Below are 17846 nucleotides of genomic sequence, written 5' to 3'. Positions count from 1 at the left end.
CGTAGCCAAAAGTGCTTTTGTGGTTTCCCTTCCCCCTCCAATACAAAAACGAAAGCATTTTTACCATTTTCTACCAGTCGCTGGACTCCATTGAATAGCTGATTTGGTTTTTGAATTTTTTTAGCGGAAGAGTAGCAGGCTAATCGCACTGTAGATATCTCAGAATATGCATTTTTAAAGCTTAAAATAACGGAAATAATGCTTGGTCCCGGGGATACGACCCGGACCCCACTGTGCGCTCCCCCGGACTAACTAGCTGCCCTTTGGTGGTGTGTACTGTCTTTCCACTAATTATAGGAAGAGAGTATTGTTATAAACCTGGTGGTGGCACAGAGAGGGGTAGTGGTGTGTGTGTAGTCAGGCGACGCAATTCGCCACAGGCCAGCGCTAGACGAGCGGTCAACCGTGACGAGCTACGACGATCAACCGAGACGAGTGTCAACACGGCGGTTCGGGAAGGATCGACGGCAGTTCGGGAAGGATCGCCGACGTGAACAGAGCTCAGGAGCGTCACGAGAGTTGTAGTCATCTGACCACCTAGAAACGTCGAGCGGCGTTCTGTCCGGTTCGAGAAGGCCAGTAGGGACCCTATATAAGAGCGGAGGTGACGCAGTCAAGACGGTTCAGAAAGCGGGTTCACGACAGGAGTTCAGAACACGGTCGACTACAGCACAGTTCAACGGTGTGGTTCTGTACGGAGCATTACGACGGTTCAGTGCGGAGTACTGTCAAGTACAGTTGAGACGGCTGGCGTCTTGATCTTGGTCTGTGATCGAGTCCGACACAACGAGCCCAAGTGTGTGAAGTCAGTCCCGAACTGCTGAACCCAGTGCAAGCCCGGAACGAGACGGAGAGGCCAGTGCAAGACTCGATACGGCGGAACGGTGTTATCGGAGAGATATTTGTTATCGCAGAGCTATTTGTACTGTTCTACGTGCTGCCAATTGTACAGTATTGGCTGTTATTTATGGACATTAAACCTTTACGTTATTTTGGAGTCCTGACTTGTCAAGTTCTTTGCAGAGCCTGGATAGTGAGATTCGTAACAACTGGTGTCAGAAGTGGGATAGGATCGGAATCGGATTGGATCGGATCTACTATGGCTCGTCTGAAACTGCTGTACGAACTTGAATTTAGAGAACTGAAGGAAGAACTCCGTGGACGAAGGCTGAAGGTATATGGTAACAAAGAAACTTTACAAGCCCGCCTCCGAGAAGACATGTTGGAAGAAAAAGAAGATCCGGACACATATCTTTTTGAAGTCGAACCTAACTTGCTGGAACAGTTCACCAGTATCATGCAGGAAAAGATGGCAGCTATGCAGGGACAGATCGCCAGTAGCAGATAGGCTAGAAAAAAACGTTTGATGAAAGATCAGAATGTAATGAAGATTAATTACATATACACACACTAATATATATATATAACCAACAGGCGATTGGTCTGAAACCAACAGGCGATTGGCCCAATACTGAGACGAGAGAGAGAGAGAGAGGTCCCGATGATGAAGAAGAAAGCCGAATGGAGCCTGAAGCTGAAGACGAGGGACCATTGCACGAGGAGTGTTACCAACCTGACAAACGAGCATGCCCTCCAGACAAGGCTGAAGATGATGACCTGTCCCACAATTCCCTGCCCTGTGGATTTGAAGCCCATTCCAGTCCTTCTTCGCAAAGCCCTATGAAGTCACCTCTTTGGCCATCGATCTTGGTAACCCCAGCCTTTACATCCTAAACCTCTTCATGTGCCAAGCGGCTGCCCTCAATACCGAACAAGAGAGTGATGCAACCACGACATCACTGCAGTCACATGAAGACCAATTGGCGGAGAAGAAGAAGGCGACTTTTCCTGAGTGCAACATGGATGACGATGCGCTCACGACATCAATGCAACCAGATGAAGGCTAACTGGAGGAAAACAAGAAAACGTTTACTAAATTCAACGTGGGTGGCGATGAAAGCACGACGTCGAGGCAACCAGGTGAAGGCCAACTGGAGGAGAAGGAAGCTGACTGCAACATTGATGGCTCCATCAAGCTCAAGAGGCAAGCAAACTGCCACCGATCGACCCCCACCTACAGCGATGAAACTTCACAGCCAATGCCATGATGTTGATTCTGTCCGGGACGGACTGATCTAAGGAGGGGGCAGTGTTATAAACCTGGTGGTGGCACAGATGGGGGTAGTGGTGTGAGTGTAGTCAGCCGACGCAAATCGCCCCAGGCCAGCGCTAGACGAGCGGTCAACCGTGACGAGTTACGACGGTCAGCCGAGTCGAGTGTCAACAGGACGGTTCGGGAAGGATCGCCGTCGTGAACAGAGCTCAGGAGCGTCACGAGGAATGTAGTCATGTGACGAAGCTAGAAACGTCGAGCGATGTTCCGTCCGGTTCTAGAAGGCCATTAGGGAAACTATATAAGAGCGGAGGTGTCGCGGTCAAGACGGTTGAGAAAAGGGGCTCAATACAGCTAGGTTCAGAAAGGAAGTTCACGACAGAAGGACCACTACAGTCCGGTCGACTACAGCACAGTTCAGCGGTGTGGTTCTGTACGGAGCATTACGATGGTTCAGTGCGGAGTACTGTCAAGTACAGTTGAGACGGCTGGCGTCTTGATCTTGGTCTGCGATCGAGTCCGACACAACAATCCTAGTGTGTGAAGTCGGTCCTGAACTGTTGAACCCAGTGCAAGCCCGGAACGAGATGGAGAGGCCAGTGCAAGAGTTGATACAGCGGTACGGTGTTATCGGAGAGATATTTGTACAGTGTACGTGTAGCCAATTGTACAGTATGGGGAGAAATGGACCACCTGTGGGGAGAAATGGACCGACTTTGGGGGAGAAATGGACCACCTGTAGAATACACAAGAAGCTTTAAAGAAATTAATAGAAATTTATTTTTTTTAAAGAGACATTAAATGAGATATATCTTTCTGTTCTTTTAGCCTTTTTAATGTTGTTAATCAGTGTTGATCGGGCAATGTTAAATTCTTTTGCCGCATGTCGAATTGTCATGCCCTTCTCAACAGCAGTTACAGCATCTATCATAACTGACTCTGGCACTTTGCCTTTGTCAGTTTTCCTTATGTAAACTCGAGGCATTATTACCTAGAAAAAGAAAAAAAAATATTTGTCATTTCATTAGGCCTAATCATAATCATTAACTAAATCTATGTTTTGTCTTTGACTTTAAAAAATCTAGATCTAGATCTACTTAAAATAGAACACCAGCATTAATAATTAACATATTTATTACAGTAAAGATTGACATACATCTATATAGATTCAAAATGCTATCATCCCTATAGAAATCTACTGCCAATCATGAATCAAATGAATGGGGAGAAACGGACCTCCTATGGACCATTTCTCCCCACTGGTACCTGAATTGGTTAAAACACTTTAAAATTTTTATTTATTGAATTTGTAAGGCAAAAGTTATAAATTATTATAAAGAAATGTTCGTTTTACAATAATACAAACTTACCTTGAATTCTGATGTAGATCCAATGAAATAAAGACGTGCAAATTGGTTAAGAAAATACTTGTTTTGTGACTGAAAAATTTCCGTATGCAAATAAAAACATAAGAATTATGGAAAAGGGAATGGTTTTTTAAAAACATCTCATGTTACTGAAGTTTTTTTTATTCTGGTCCAAAATAATATGGTCCACTAGTTTTAAAAATAGCAGGGGGTTGTCCATTTCTCCCCACGGTCCATTTCTCCCCACTCTCCCCTATGATATATATATCATGGGCGTAGCCAGGGGGGGTTCTTGGGGTTCAACCCCCCCCCTCGAAATGAAATCCCCCCCTGCGGGGGGGGGGGGGACGGACGGAATTAAGTGACTGATTTTTGCTTTCATTTTGTTTATTTTAGGTGAGATTTTAATACTAAATCATCATTTACCACAGCCGAGGCAGTTTTAAGTTAAAAACCCTCTACCAGGGGGTTTTGAGTTTAAATCCCCCTACCAGGGGTTTTGAGATTTGTAAAAACCCTATCAGGGGGTTTTGAGATACAAATCCCTCTACCAGGGGGCTTTGAGTTTAAAAACCCCCTACAGAGGGTTTTGAATTTTAAACCCCCTACCAGAGGTTTTTGCAGTTAAATCCCCCTCTTCTATAAAACAAATCTAAAAAAAAATGCAAACAACAATCCCCAAAATCCAACAGCACAGTTGAGGAAGATTTTGATTTTAATCCCCCCCCCCTCCAAAATTTACGATAAACCCCATCTTCAATACATAAAAAGCAAATTACACACTCAAAATTCTATGAGCGTAGCCAAAGGGGTTTTGAGATTGAACCCCCCACCCCCTCCAGTTGGAGTTTGAAGCTAAAAAGTACCTCTTCAATATAAAAAAAAAGAAGCAAATTACACACTATAAAATCTATGAGCGTAGCCAAAGGGGTTTTGAGTTTAAATCCCCCTCCTCCAGATGGCTTTTTCTTTAAAGTTTAAAACCCCTCCAGATGGTTTTGAGTTTAAAATTCCCATACAGAGAATTTAGAGTTGAAAACCTCTCTCTTCAATATTATTTTAAAGCAAACTACAGTCACCAAATTCTAAGATCGTAGCTAAATGGGGGTTTGAATTAAAAACAAAACAAAAAAACTCCAGAGATTTCTTAGTTTAAAACCCCTCAACAGATGATTTGACGAAAAAACTTTCCTTTTCGATATAAAATCTAAAGCGAAATACAGGCATGTAATTCCAAGAGCGTAGTCAAGAAAGGTTACAAATTTCTACCAGTGGCTTGGGCTCCATTAATAAAGTGTGAATAGTCTTCTGCCGAAATTGAAAATCATTAAATGTGTCTCAACAAAGATGGCTAATACAGATTTTAGGAGTCAGTCATAGAGATCGGGTCTAAATCAAAGAAATCATATGCCGAACTGGGAGTCGAATCCTTAGTAAGGTTGTGACAGAGCGTCGCATGAGGTTTTGCGGGACATGTTCTCACACAAAATGAATTACGCAAAATAAGAGTTGCTGAAACAGCTTGCCGGAAAATGCGCCGAACGGCGCGAGAGGGTCTAAGTCAGTAAGAATAGCACATTAGGTTTTTGAAATAAAACTTTTTAATAGCAAGATAATGCACTGTAGATACCTCAGAATCAGGGGCGTAACTAGGGATTTGGGGGCCCGGGGGGTTGACCTCTTTGTGGGCCCCTTGCATTTTGACATTCGACATATGACATGAGATAATGTAGGCCTACGCAAAAATATATAAGCCCCAAATCAAATTGGTTCAGTATATTAGTAAACTTAACAAAAAGTAATCATCAAGACTCTTTAATGAATAATACCGTTGTTTATTAGTTAAATAATGCACAAGTGACAAATCTAAATTGATATCGCTTCACGTCGTGCATTCTGTGCATCAAAGACATCTATAACATCAACTACATCGATACTTTCTAGTATTTGTGACTTCACTGACATTAAAACCATGATAAGCCTTTCTTGCGTCATTGTGCTCTGAGATACTTTTTGATGAGCTTGAGCTTTGAGAATGATCTCTCACATGACGTAACGGAAGTGGCCTGAGTTAGCGGTATTCGGAGGAGGTTGCAAAGTCTGAGCACACGTAATTCCCATATGAAGCCTGTTTTTTTCAATATGTCTATTGGTGATTGTATTACTGTTTGTTGATGAAAAGTGCTCGTGCATCAATGACATCATTGAAAAAGCGATTTCCCATTTATTTCATCATACAAACAGGAAAAGTAGCACAGTTTGTCACAAGCGTGTCTTCTAACAGGTGTCTTGGTTCAAGAAGAAACCCAAAGGTATCCATTTTCTTTCCAGCCTTTGGAATCTGCCCTTCATCTCGATATGAAATCTGTCCAGCACTTCTGTCTCAACACGTTTGAATTGCAGTTCTATTGACAGTCCTACATTAGAACTCAAATTCCCATTAAGTCTTTTCTTTCTTATGGTTGTTTTGATTACAGGGAATCCATAGTATTCACTACCTTCTTTTGCTTTTTCGATGGATTGGGTTTTTGTCAGTTTCTCATCATTTTGCAGAAAGCATGAAAGGGTACTAATTTCTTTAGCAGCTTCCCGTATATGCAGTCCAGACTTTTGTAGTTTCTTCCGAACTATATTAATTGGGCGCAGGAGCTTTGACCAGAATTCCAGATAGGCAAAAAATGCTTAATTTTCCACTGCATGAAGAAGATTCTGTGCTAATATTATATGGTATTACGTCATTGTTGGTTGTTTATGTTTTGTGCGAAAGCAAAAGGATTCAGAGTATACAAAAGTGGGAAAGATCCATATCTCGTTAAGCTCGAGTATAGAAATACTCCGATAAGTGGACTGCCGTATTCACCATCACAACTGCTGACGAGTAGAAAACTCAGGGAATCATTCCAATTGATCACAAACTATTGAAACCATCGGTAGCTGAAAATGCAGAGACATTACTCAACGAACGACAGATGAAAAGCTAAGTGAAATACGATGCCAAAGCAAGACTACCTAAAGATTATTCTGTCGGAGAGTTCGTCTAGGTCAAACATAGCAGAAAGCAGTTGTCATAAAAAAACATTCAGCACCCAGATCTTACATCATAAAGACAAAAGATGGAAAAACATACAGAAGAAATCAACGCTTTTTGAATAAGAGTTTCGATGAAGACATCTCTGGGTACTATGATACCGATGAAGACAATGAACTGCAAACTGTTGGAACAAATGAAACAGACAGCTATAGACCAACGTCTAGAGAACTTGTTGTGCCTATGCAGTGGGCGCCGCGCTTTCATAGGCCCCGCGATAATTCCAAGTGTACATTATTAAATTAAACAATTATAACGTATATAAAATAACAGGGTTTTCGCGACCTCCTGATTTTTCAGGGCCTCCAGGAAATCTCATGAAAAGGCAAAATATACGATAAAGACTGAACTTTTTTTGAATTTATTCAAATCTCCTGAAGAATAGACGAAATTGACATTTTGGGGTGCCAATAAATAAAAAGTGGCATTGCGAGCTTTCATTTGATAAAAATTTATTGCAAAAGACAAAAGTAGGCCTATTTTCTAATTCAAAAAAAAAAAATAATTTTGACATTATGCTTATCCCTATCCAGACTAGGCCGCGCGATGCGTTTCACATAGGGCCCCGCAAATGCTAGGGCCGGCCCTGCTAGTAGATATCCCTCTTAGGAAATTTAAAAGGAAGGGTGTGATAATAACTTCAATAGGAAGGATGTATTAATATTATATGATATTACGTCATAATTTTTTGTTTATGTTTTGTGCGAAAGCAAAAGGATTAGATGTAGTCTAAATAAAAAGAGAGTTTCCATTGGATTGAGGAACGATGAATAAAGGGGTAATAACTCGAGTGTGAAGTTTAATTCTGAAATTATAGACGCCAAACCCGAATAATGGACAATTTTAGCATTATTAAGAATAACTTTTAGATCCGTTATACTCGATTCTGTAAATTTTGCTTCAAGGTTAATTAGTGTAGCCATATAATACTCGCCATTTAGATCTATTATTAGTAAAGGTAACAAGATACCTGGAATTCGCTGTAGGCTATATCATGCAGTTTTATTTGTGGCAACAAAGTTTAAAATGTAAAAGGAACTTTAAAAAAAACTTTGATCTCTGTGGGAAAAATATTTTTAAAATGTCAACAAAGTCAACGTACTGATAGACCTAGATCTAGGTTTAGTCTTTGTGATAAATTTAATCCATAAATGTTGATAAAAAAAAAAGACACCCGTTGACACTATTTGTCAATCAAATATATTAATTTATGTATTTACAAATAAATTTCGGACACCCATTTGGGGGATTTTAAAATTCTACTCCCCCATCCCCCTCCCCTTAGTTACGCCACTGCTCAGAATATGCATTTTGTTGGCTTTCAATACCAGAAATAGTGCTAGCAAGGGCGGGGAGTCTACAATAAACAATAAACGTCTTCCGAAAGGATCAGTATGTAATAAAGATTAATTATGTAAACACACACACACATATATATATATATATATATAATTTTTTTCCGCCGGGGGGGGGGACCCCCCCCCCCCAAAAAAAAACCTCCCCGAAAAAAAATCCTGGCTACGCCCATGATATATATATATATATATATATATATATATATATATATATCATATATATATAAATTGCTGAGTGGGGTAAAAATCCCCACACACACCAAAAATATATGACATGCCAATTGTGGGCCGAATTATATGGTAATGCCCGCGCCGATTTTGATACCCAGTCCGCCCCTGTCTTTACCCTTTTTGAAAGCAAATTGTAAAGGGTCCAACGTACTACAAAGATCATTCAGAAGAAACATTATAAGCAGTTTTTCTAAACATTTAGACACAATGGAAGTAAGTGAAACTGGTCTAAAGTCATTCCTTTCCTTTGGTTTAGAAACCTTTGGTACAGGTACAATTATAGAAGACTTCCACGTAGATAGTATCTCGTGGTTTATAATGAAGTGGAAAAAATCTATAGGAAAGGTTCAGCTAGTTGTTCAGCACATTCTTTTAATTAAGATTCGCCCTTGTATACCATCAGGCCCAGCAGCTTTCATTGGGTTGACGTTTTTGAAAGTGTTGCAGTGTTTCAAATTTCTATGAGACTAAAGAACCCCCCTAGAGCATTTTTTTTTGTTAGTTTAATTAAAACCCCTTAAATCTATATATATATATATATGTATATATGTATATATATAATACTCTCAACATAATAATAATACCTCAACAGTTTAAACGAAAAGAAGTAAAGGAAAGATCACTATATTATTTCTGCGGATAGTCACCCCACGAAAAAAACAAGAGGGACTTAAGCATTGTGGGGCCCTATTCGAAACGGATTTCGCGGGGCCAAGTTTGGGTAGGGAAGCGGACAATAAAAGAAATTTAAGAGTTTATATTAGAAAATTTAATAATTTATACACCTTGAATTAGCGCGGGTCCCATGAAAGTGCGGATCCTTCGGTCGCATAGGTTGCAGTTGCCTAAGACCGGCCCTGCAAAATAGCGGCGTATGCTACGCCGCCGGTCGACTAGTATAAAATATTTTGACTACACAGTCAGCGAAGGGGTATAGTATAGGCCACTATAGGGTGTACAAAAAATCCCCCCCCCTCCAGGGCGCGGGTTTTGAGCTGTTAAACCTCTACTACAGAGAGTTTTGACGTTTACAATTGTAACCCCTTCTTCAATATTTAACTAAAGTCAAAGGCTATCTGGTTGTTAGAATACAATACGTTAAATTAGACCAATCTAAACCAAATTTTACATGCATATATATGCATCATTATTTGATGCATTATTTCAAAAAATTATCAAAACTGTAATTATTTTGAGGGCAGGTAACAATTATACGTCGCATGGCAATTAATTTGTGGGTCAGATGGTAGGCCTGTATGTTATTCACAGGGACGATTTTGACACCCAGTCCGCCCCAGCCTGGGATACAATCAACGGTCGTAGCCGTCGAGTAATCTACCTATATATATAATACTTTCATGGCTCAACAGTTATGACGAGAAGAAGAAGTAAAGGAAAGATCACTCTTTGATTTCTGCGAATAGAGTTACAGCACGAAAAAAACAAGAAGGGGGGGGGGTAAGTAGTATTCACCCGTCACTACGGATGGCTGACTGGTCATGCGGTTAGCGCGCTTGACAATCGTTTAAACCCTGCCCGCTCCCATCCCCTTTCGTCCTGCCAAGTTTGGGTAAGGAAACGGATAATAAGTGAAATTTAAGAGATGTATTAGAAAATAAATTCGTCTATGCATTTTATTCATTCTTTACTACGTACAGAATTACTTTACGAGCCTTGCGTGTAGCAAAGGAATACAGTATATCATAATAATTGTTTCCTACATAGATCACGCTCAATAGCAAGAATTACCAAATATATTTGATAATTGTTGACCTCAAGTAATTCTTCATTAGTTTGAGGCGCGAGAAGCTTCTTTCACCAGATTTCACAATTACGGCTAATGATTAATGCCGTATTTATTTATCGCACGTAAGATTGGCGTTTTCCATACTGAATGACACCCCAAAATGACAATTTTTGTGTATATATTTCCGTATATTTTAAGGACTTTTTCGTAGATTTTGCAATTTCGGGAGATTTCCAGGAGTTCCTGATAAATCGACAGGAGGGCGCGGGAAATCAATTTTAAGTTATAAAATGGTTTAATTTACTAATTTATACACCTTGAATTAGCGCGGGTCATATGAAAGTTCTGGGCCCACTGCGGTCGCATAGGTTGCAGTGGCCTAAGGCGGCCCTGCAAAATAGCGGCGTATGCTACGTCGCCGGTCGACTAGTAATAGTAATTTTTAATTATAGATCTATTTCAAGTCAAGATCCATAAAGATATGAAGTATGTCTCAATCGCGAATTATCAAATTAGCTTTAATTGTATTGGTATCGTACTAGATTTTAGGTTTAGAGCAATCTAGACCTGTTTTTATCAATAGTCTCGATTAGCGAAAATGTTTTTTTATTTTTTTATTTTGTGTTAAAATGGGAACCACCTCTCTTCTCTTGGTCTTAAAATAGACAAATCGAGGATTCCCCCACATAACTCAGCCATCTTGGATTTATAACTTCAAAACAAGGCGAGAGTGTGGAGGCGTAACTTAATCTAGATCTAGATGTCTAGTCTGTTCACACAGTTCTGCTACAGTGTTATTTCGGAGTTGATTTTTTTTTACTCAAGCTGGTTAACTTAAATCTTAATTGGTAATTTATCTTTTTTGTTTTGTTTTAATTCAGGGTAATGGACAAATTTTTTAAATTATAAATCAGAAATCGGTATACCCAGAAATCTAGATCTCTAGTCTCTAGCCCACTCTAGGCAGTCTAAGTCTAGGTAGTAGTAATACTCGTAGAGTAATCTCGAGACTGACTTAGTCAACTTTCATTTACTTTGTGACTATTCTAGAGACTAGAGTCAGAGACAGTAACAGTAGACTTAATATGAGTAGAGTCTAGACTCTAGACTAGAGTCTAGAGCCAGAGCTCCAGAGGAGCGAGAGGCTAAGTTTAGAACTCTAGCTAGATTAGTCTAGTCTTGATAGACTAGACTAGGACTAGAGAATGGTAGAGACTAGGAAATTACCGAGACTAGGCACTACTGCCAATAGATCTACCACTAGAGTAGATGTTTCAGTAGAGTATAGACTATAGAGGAGAGACATAGAGTCAGTATAGACTATAGTCATAGTCGACTAGTAATAAAAAGTATGTACTACTGAGTATTATGATGAGTATAGACTAGTATATCTTATCTTATATAATACTTATTAATACAGACGTTACTTCAAAAAAGAATATGATTAGGTCCTATATATATATCGTGTAGTATAAAACTATAAGTCATAAGTATACATACAATGAATGTCTTTAATAATAATAGTCTAAATCAGGGGTGGGCAACCTTATATTTCTATTGAGGGCCGCATTAAAAATTTTTTAGGAAAGGGTGCCACATATATACCGTATAACTTAGAAAATATGGTGTCTTGTAATTTATATATATGTATACTGTATTAAATATTTACACTACCAATTGAGGAATTACAAGATTTCAGCGATTTCTGAAACTAATTTTACGAATATTTTTAAATTTTAGATTTACACGACTAGCAAAATATCACTTTTAATTTTTTTTTTAAGAGATTGAGATAGATTTAGATTCATATTTGCAAGTGACTATTAAAGTAACTAAAGTACTGGAACTTCTGTTTTAGTTAAAATTTGCCCTATTATTACATTTTTATTAAATAAAAGCTGACAATGCCGTTTTTTTTTTATTGTAGTAGGATTGGCGTTTCCCACATTGAATGGCAACCCAAAAATGACAATTTCGTCTATTTTTCAAGACATTTTATTTTTGAGGATATTTTAATAATTTCAGGAGATTTTCATGACTCTTTTTTAGTATATACATACTTTACAATTTCAGGAGATTTCCAGGAGCTCCTGTAAAATCAGGAGGACGTGGGAACCCTGTTATAAGTTAAAATGGTTTAATTTAATAATTTACTTCTAGAATTAGCGCGGGGCCTATGAAAGTGCAGAGTCTCCTGCTGCCACATAGGTTGCAGTGTCCTAAGGCCGGCCCTGCTGGCACCCATAAAACTCCCATGGAAGAACTGACTTGAACTTCTTTTTCAGGTCATATTATGGTGTCCTCTGGAGTTGAATCAGCTTCTGTACTAAATAGTGAAGTGAGGATATTGAAAACTGTCTTAAAATTTGCATTTTTAAAAGTCAACAAGTCTTTTGTACTTTACAACCATTTTACTAGAAAAAGGAAAATAATTAAACCTCTTTTCACTTTCTTGCCTGGAAAATGTAAAAGTTTTGTTTTAAAAGATGCACATACATGCAAACAACCCGTTGAAATATGAAGGATGAGAAGCATGAAGTCTATCTTTTCACTCTTCATTAGAAATATTAGTAACAAAGTCATAGTAAATGTCCCTCAAGGAACAAAACTATTTATTTCCTTGAAATCCCATTTACTTCTCAATACCTTGCCCATGCTAACCTAGCGGACACTACTGTGGTACGGAACATCAGAATGTTTTTTTCCACATCTTCAAGTACTTCTTGGAACTGCCTGTGGTTAAGTCCCCTAGCTCTGATAAGTTTGATCGTTGATAATTAGGTCGATATTCAATGCAGCTTTGTGCAAACTTTCTTATTCTGGACCAGAATTAGTCACCAGATCCATTCACCATAATATAAAATATAATTTTATCAATGCGTCTTTAGTGAGATGGTTATGGCAGAAATGATATATATATTGCACGTATGCTTTATAATTTAAATTTCTTTACATTTAAAAATGTATCCCTATACTATACAAGACCAGAGTTCTACTTCGCTTCAGGGTGCAAAGGTATGAAAACATCCTTATATGGCTTCATTAAGGGTACTTTTAGTCTGAAGCCAAAAGGGATTGTAAGGCCCCAAGATGCATTAGTGCCATTAGTATATCATGACCTGCCCAAATATGTATATATGGCTTACAGAGGGAAGAGGGAATACTTTTTTTTTTTTAAATAAAAATATGATTACAATACATAATCAAACAATCTAGTAACGAAATTCCAACAATAAAGGCATTAAAACATTTTGTCTTAATCACAATTTTGTTTCTCTTGCTAGGGATTTATGTTTTCTTTATGTTTACTTCCTTTCTTCGGAATATAAGCATTTGTTTACAAATAATAAAAGTTTCTTATTTAAAGCTTACTTACTAATAATTATAACCAGTGCTTTTTTTGTGACGGTACGCACCTGTAAAAATTATTACTTTCTATTGTTTTATTATTAATTTAGTAGTTTAAAAAGTTCGGCAATCGCCACTGAGTATCGGCACCAATTTTTTTAATTACAAAAAAACCCACTGATTATAACAATATAATAGAAACATCAAATAATGAAAATTCACGTTTAAGATATTAAACAATTTTAACATCTTAAAATCGTTCCTCCTTTGTCTCCCTTGCTTAGGGGTTCTTTATCTTTCATTGATGCATTGAAACTTTCAACTTTATAACAAGTTTTTAGATTTAATGCTTTTTTTTTTTTCATGGCAATTTTTGATTAGATTCCTTGAGACAATGGACACCACACCACCATCGTCAAGGCGGTTGTTGTGTCGGTTAGAGTCTTTTTGGAGGAAGTTTTGTTTTGGGACAATTTTTCTGTGAATAATTGTTACAGTGGTCTTTTAGATGCATCTTCTATTTTATAATGAGTAATACTATTGAGGCTAAAGGATAATGATTTCGGGAGAGTGAAATTTTATTGGGGAAAAAAACAGGAAAGGGGTACTGCTTTTTATTCTAGTTTTCATCTGGCACATTTGTAAGAGCAAGAGACTGCTTAGACACCATCCTAGGGTTACGATGATAAAAAAATTACCACATTTTATCCATATTTCCATAATGTATCTCATAAAATGTTGTGTTCTTGTTTGTTTACTTTTTATGTAACAAAAACAATGCCCATACTAAATCTGTTCCATTAGAAATATTTTTACCAATGGTTTTTGTTAAGCTTTTAGCTTTCTCAATATGCTATGATCCTATTATTTATTTCTCTGACACCCAATCTCTGATCAAGATGAAATTTTACACAATTATTTCTTTTACTAGACAACACTTCTTCTTCTAGCCAGCTTTTTGCAGCTGAGCTACCAGACAACACACACACAAAAAAAACATACCCAATAAAATAGAAATAAACAATTAGTTAATTAACTATCGGAAATTAATCTTTTTTTTTTAGGTATCTGAAACAAATAAAAGAAATTGTATTGACAAGTGGTAGTATAAGTTTAATTAGTCCCCTTTATTTTCTTCAGAGAGAAAAGTTTTTTTTTTTTTTTTTGTAAATTCTTTTAAAAAATTATTACAGTAAAATTCACCCAGATATCTCTCTTCCCCCTCCCCCATTTTCCCAGCTGGCCCAGATAAGTGATAGCTTATTGAGAAAGCTAAAAGCATGAAACAGCGCTAAACAAAAACAATTGGTAAAAATCTTTATAATCGCACAGTTGCTATTTTTTTTTTCTCTTTTCAATTTGTTATTTTAATTTGGAACAGTTTCCGCTCTGTGTGACATTTTTTGTTTGTTTTGTTTTTACATGGTGTGGCTATTTCCTGGGATTTGTTTATGTATAAAATTCCAGTTTTGATAGTTGTTATTTTAAAAGTATGGAAATATAAAAGATTTTGATGTACTGCATTCTTACTTATATAGATGGAATAGTATACTTTTTTTGTGACATGTGGGCATATTTGAAGACATTTTTCCTTTTTTTTTCCCCCATTTGTCTGGTAAAATTTAATTCCTCCTAGAAATATAGAAAAAATGATCAAATTAGTTGCTTTTTTTTCTCTCAAATCTATTTTATGTTTTAATTTACGAAAATACCACTGATTTACCAATTCATTGATCACAAAATCTCTTTAACTGTTGTGCCTATCTGCATGAAATTTTGTACACAGGTTCTTTTTGGATCCTTTTACCTCGTAGGTGCTCTCTAAGAAAGTTTTTTGACAAAATCGCAACCTTGTGAAAGCTATTGACAAAAAAATGCAAGCTTTCTATCAAATCTTTGTACTTTATTTTTGGTATTTCCCCAAAAGGCAGCAGTCTACATATAAATCACAAAAATAGGACTTGGGTATATTATTTCTTTTTCCCTAAGTGAACTTTTTAAACTTGTCCTACGTCATTTCCACTTTTTTGTTGACGCGGTCTAGATAAAAACCAGAACCAATCCTAATAGCATTAAGATTTTTTTTCGAGAAGGAGAGAGTAAAACTAGATTTATTGACATTTCGCTACATTCAAAAGGGGTGAGATAAACAATACAATAAATAAAACAAAATTGATATTAAATACAAAAATAAATGTAGAAAGGGGAATGGGATTGTGGCATTCAATTTGGGCCTTCGCAAAATGCCTTTTTTTTTGTCTAGGCCTGAATCTGATGGAATGAAGAAATGTATGCAGTGTCAAATACCGTACATTGCTTGCATAAGTTTAAGTTGCATGGCTCGTTTCTTAGAATAAAAAAAAATTCAACAAAAAAAAAAGACAAGAAAGGGGATGTTGTGATGGTAGAGAGTGGACGTAAAATTTAATTGTAAGAGATACACTAATTCATAGGCCAAAAAAGTATGTGCGCTATTAATTGCAATGAACTCAGTTTCAGTTGGCACTCTAACTTGTGGTTCTCTTTTGCTCCCTATTCGTCTCCTCTAATGAAAGTTTCCCCCAGGCTCCACACATAGGCTAAGAAGTGTTGCCAGGGAATAAAATCTAACAAACTCTGGTGAAGGGATGACTGATAAAAGTGCTATCATTATGGCAATTATGAAAACTAAAAGTTTGTATCTGGTATAAGATTGGATGGAAGCTATTACCTTTAACTTGCAATGTGTACTTTATTGTTTTCGTCAGTGAATGTCATATATCAATGCTGTATCGATACATTGTTTAAAAAGATTTGTCCTGTTTGCCATTACTTTGTAATACAATATTTCCTGGGAACATTTTGCATTTTATTGCTACATATTTTTGTATGAATCTGCTACCACCCTTTCAATCATGGTTGATTGTTTAATAGTAGATATAGTAAAAATCATTTAAGTCTTCAGCGAAAATATTTCCTGTAGAGTGTAGAGGCTACTGTAGAGCTAAGTATTTACATTGAGATTTGTATCTCCAAAAAGTTGTTGTGTATAACAGTGTGTTGGGTTGTAGCTCCAGATTGTATTAATTCACTTGATACAAACATTTGGGGAAAAAAAAAGCACAATCCTCTTTTTTGAAACAAAATAAACGTTTTAAAGTGATAAATACTTACAGTTTTTCAATCTCGGTGTTGAAATTTACAAAACCCTAAAGTAATTCCCAGTATGTTAAAGAATTTTCAAACTAAATCTCAAAAACTAAAACAAATAAATTCAACTTATCTTATTCATGGAATCCCCATGCCATATTGATGAAACTATAAAAAAAATATCAAAGAAATTTCTATAAATCAAATAAGAACATAAAACTAAAATGTTATCTAAACTTGGTAAACATGCATGACTAGATGCATGACGCATAGGACATAATCATTTTCTTTTTTTTTTTTTGAAGTAACGTCTGTATTATATTAGATAAGATTATAGTTAACACTTGTAATCCATCATTTTATATTACATCAGCAAACATGTACACTCCTTTCAGACCTTGCTATCTATAGTGCAGATGATGTCAGATACCCATTAGAATAGGGTTCAAAATCCCAGTCTACACAGAGATTTGAACCCATGACCCCTCAATTTGGAGGTCAGTCGCTTTAGCACTTAGCCACCATGCCCCACATCTTCATAACAAAGGAGAAAATGATTTGATGCCCAAGGCTTTATTTTCTCATCATAATTGTCAGATTAAAGTCCCTAGATTTACTTGTATCAACAAACTGAACCCATAGAATCACTGGAGATGAAGTAGTGTTAAACATCACTAGAATTACTGATGTGTAACTTCAGTCTTAAGAGTATCTCCATTTTGTGTGTGTGTGTGTGCGCGTGGGGGCGTGTGTGTGTGTAATTGTCCTTTCTAGACTTCATGAGTTTTTATGCAAGATCTCTGTATCATATATGTTCTAGTAATTGGTCCTCTTTTCTGTTGTTTATGCTCTTGCTGTTTCATGGGAATGACACTTCTAGACTTAACAAAGACACAGTGCAAGTCAGTGATCATTTCTGTAAGAATACCTAAGGTATTATTGTAGCTCAGCATGGTCAGCTAAACAGGAATTTGACTAATATTACAAAGTTCAGGCAGAAAAGATTAATATTATAATAAATAAATAAGGTCCAATAATTCTTTCACTAACTGATTTTTTGTTCTTTTTGATATGCAGAAATACCACCAAAAATACTGATTGTACATTTTTTTTTATGTGGTCATGGCTTGTGGAAAAGCCCCAGTATCTGAGTCCATACCCGCTGATCTACAAAAAAAAGGTGGATAAGCCCTTATTAAAGGACTTTATGAGACGTTTATAATTATGCGAAAACAAGAGTCGATACCACAAGATTTAAAGATGATGTCACAATTGTTCATCTATACTAGCGCAAAGGAAACCGACAAATCTGCGGCAACCACAGAGGAATATCTCCTCTCTATTGATGGGAAAATCCTAGCACGGACATTCATCTAGGATCATGCATCATCTAGAACAGTGTTTCCCAAAGTGGGGTACACGTACCCCCAGGGGTACGGGAAGACTTTGCACCTCATTAACTAAGGGG

At 37.1% G+C, this 17846-nt stretch overlaps 2 protein-coding genes across 11 annotated transcripts in view; one reads left to right on the top strand and one right to left on the bottom strand.

Moving 5' to 3' along the window:
* LOC106058502 (heat shock factor 2-binding protein-like) overlaps positions 1 to 17846 on the bottom strand; it is a 42975-nt gene that overhangs the window by 23383 nt on the left and 1746 nt on the right. For 2 of the 6 annotated variants that reach the window (XM_056004701.1, XM_056004702.1), the window contains exons 2-3: positions 16403 to 16546; positions 12056 to 12227 (exon numbers count right to left, since the gene is read on the bottom strand). In XM_056004701.1, the coding sequence (XP_055860676.1) occupies positions 12056 to 12157 (102 nt within the window). In that variant the 5' untranslated portion in view covers positions 12158 to 12227; positions 16403 to 16546. Of the gene's footprint in view, positions 1 to 12055; positions 12228 to 16402; positions 16602 to 17846 lie in introns of those variants that run through there. The other 4 variants (XM_056004708.1, XM_056004715.1, XM_056004703.1 and 1 more) reach the window with 3 other exon arrangements.
* LOC106054868 (diacylglycerol kinase beta-like) overlaps positions 10500 to 17846 on the top strand; it is a 118352-nt gene continuing 111005 nt past the window's right edge. For 2 of the 5 annotated variants that reach the window (XM_056004699.1, XM_056004698.1), the window contains exon 1: positions 10582 to 10749. The gene's annotated coding sequence lies outside the window, so the exon portion shown is untranslated. Of the gene's footprint in view, positions 10750 to 17846 lie in introns of all 5 variants that reach the window. The other 3 variants (XM_056004690.1, XM_056004697.1, XM_056004700.1) reach the window with 3 other exon arrangements.

This window comes from Biomphalaria glabrata, chromosome 11 (assembly GCF_947242115.1).
Source record: "Biomphalaria glabrata chromosome 11, xgBioGlab47.1, whole genome shotgun sequence".
Taxonomy (NCBI): domain Eukaryota; kingdom Metazoa; phylum Mollusca; class Gastropoda; family Planorbidae; genus Biomphalaria; species Biomphalaria glabrata.
This window is presented reverse-complemented; position numbering and strand designations above follow the sequence as displayed.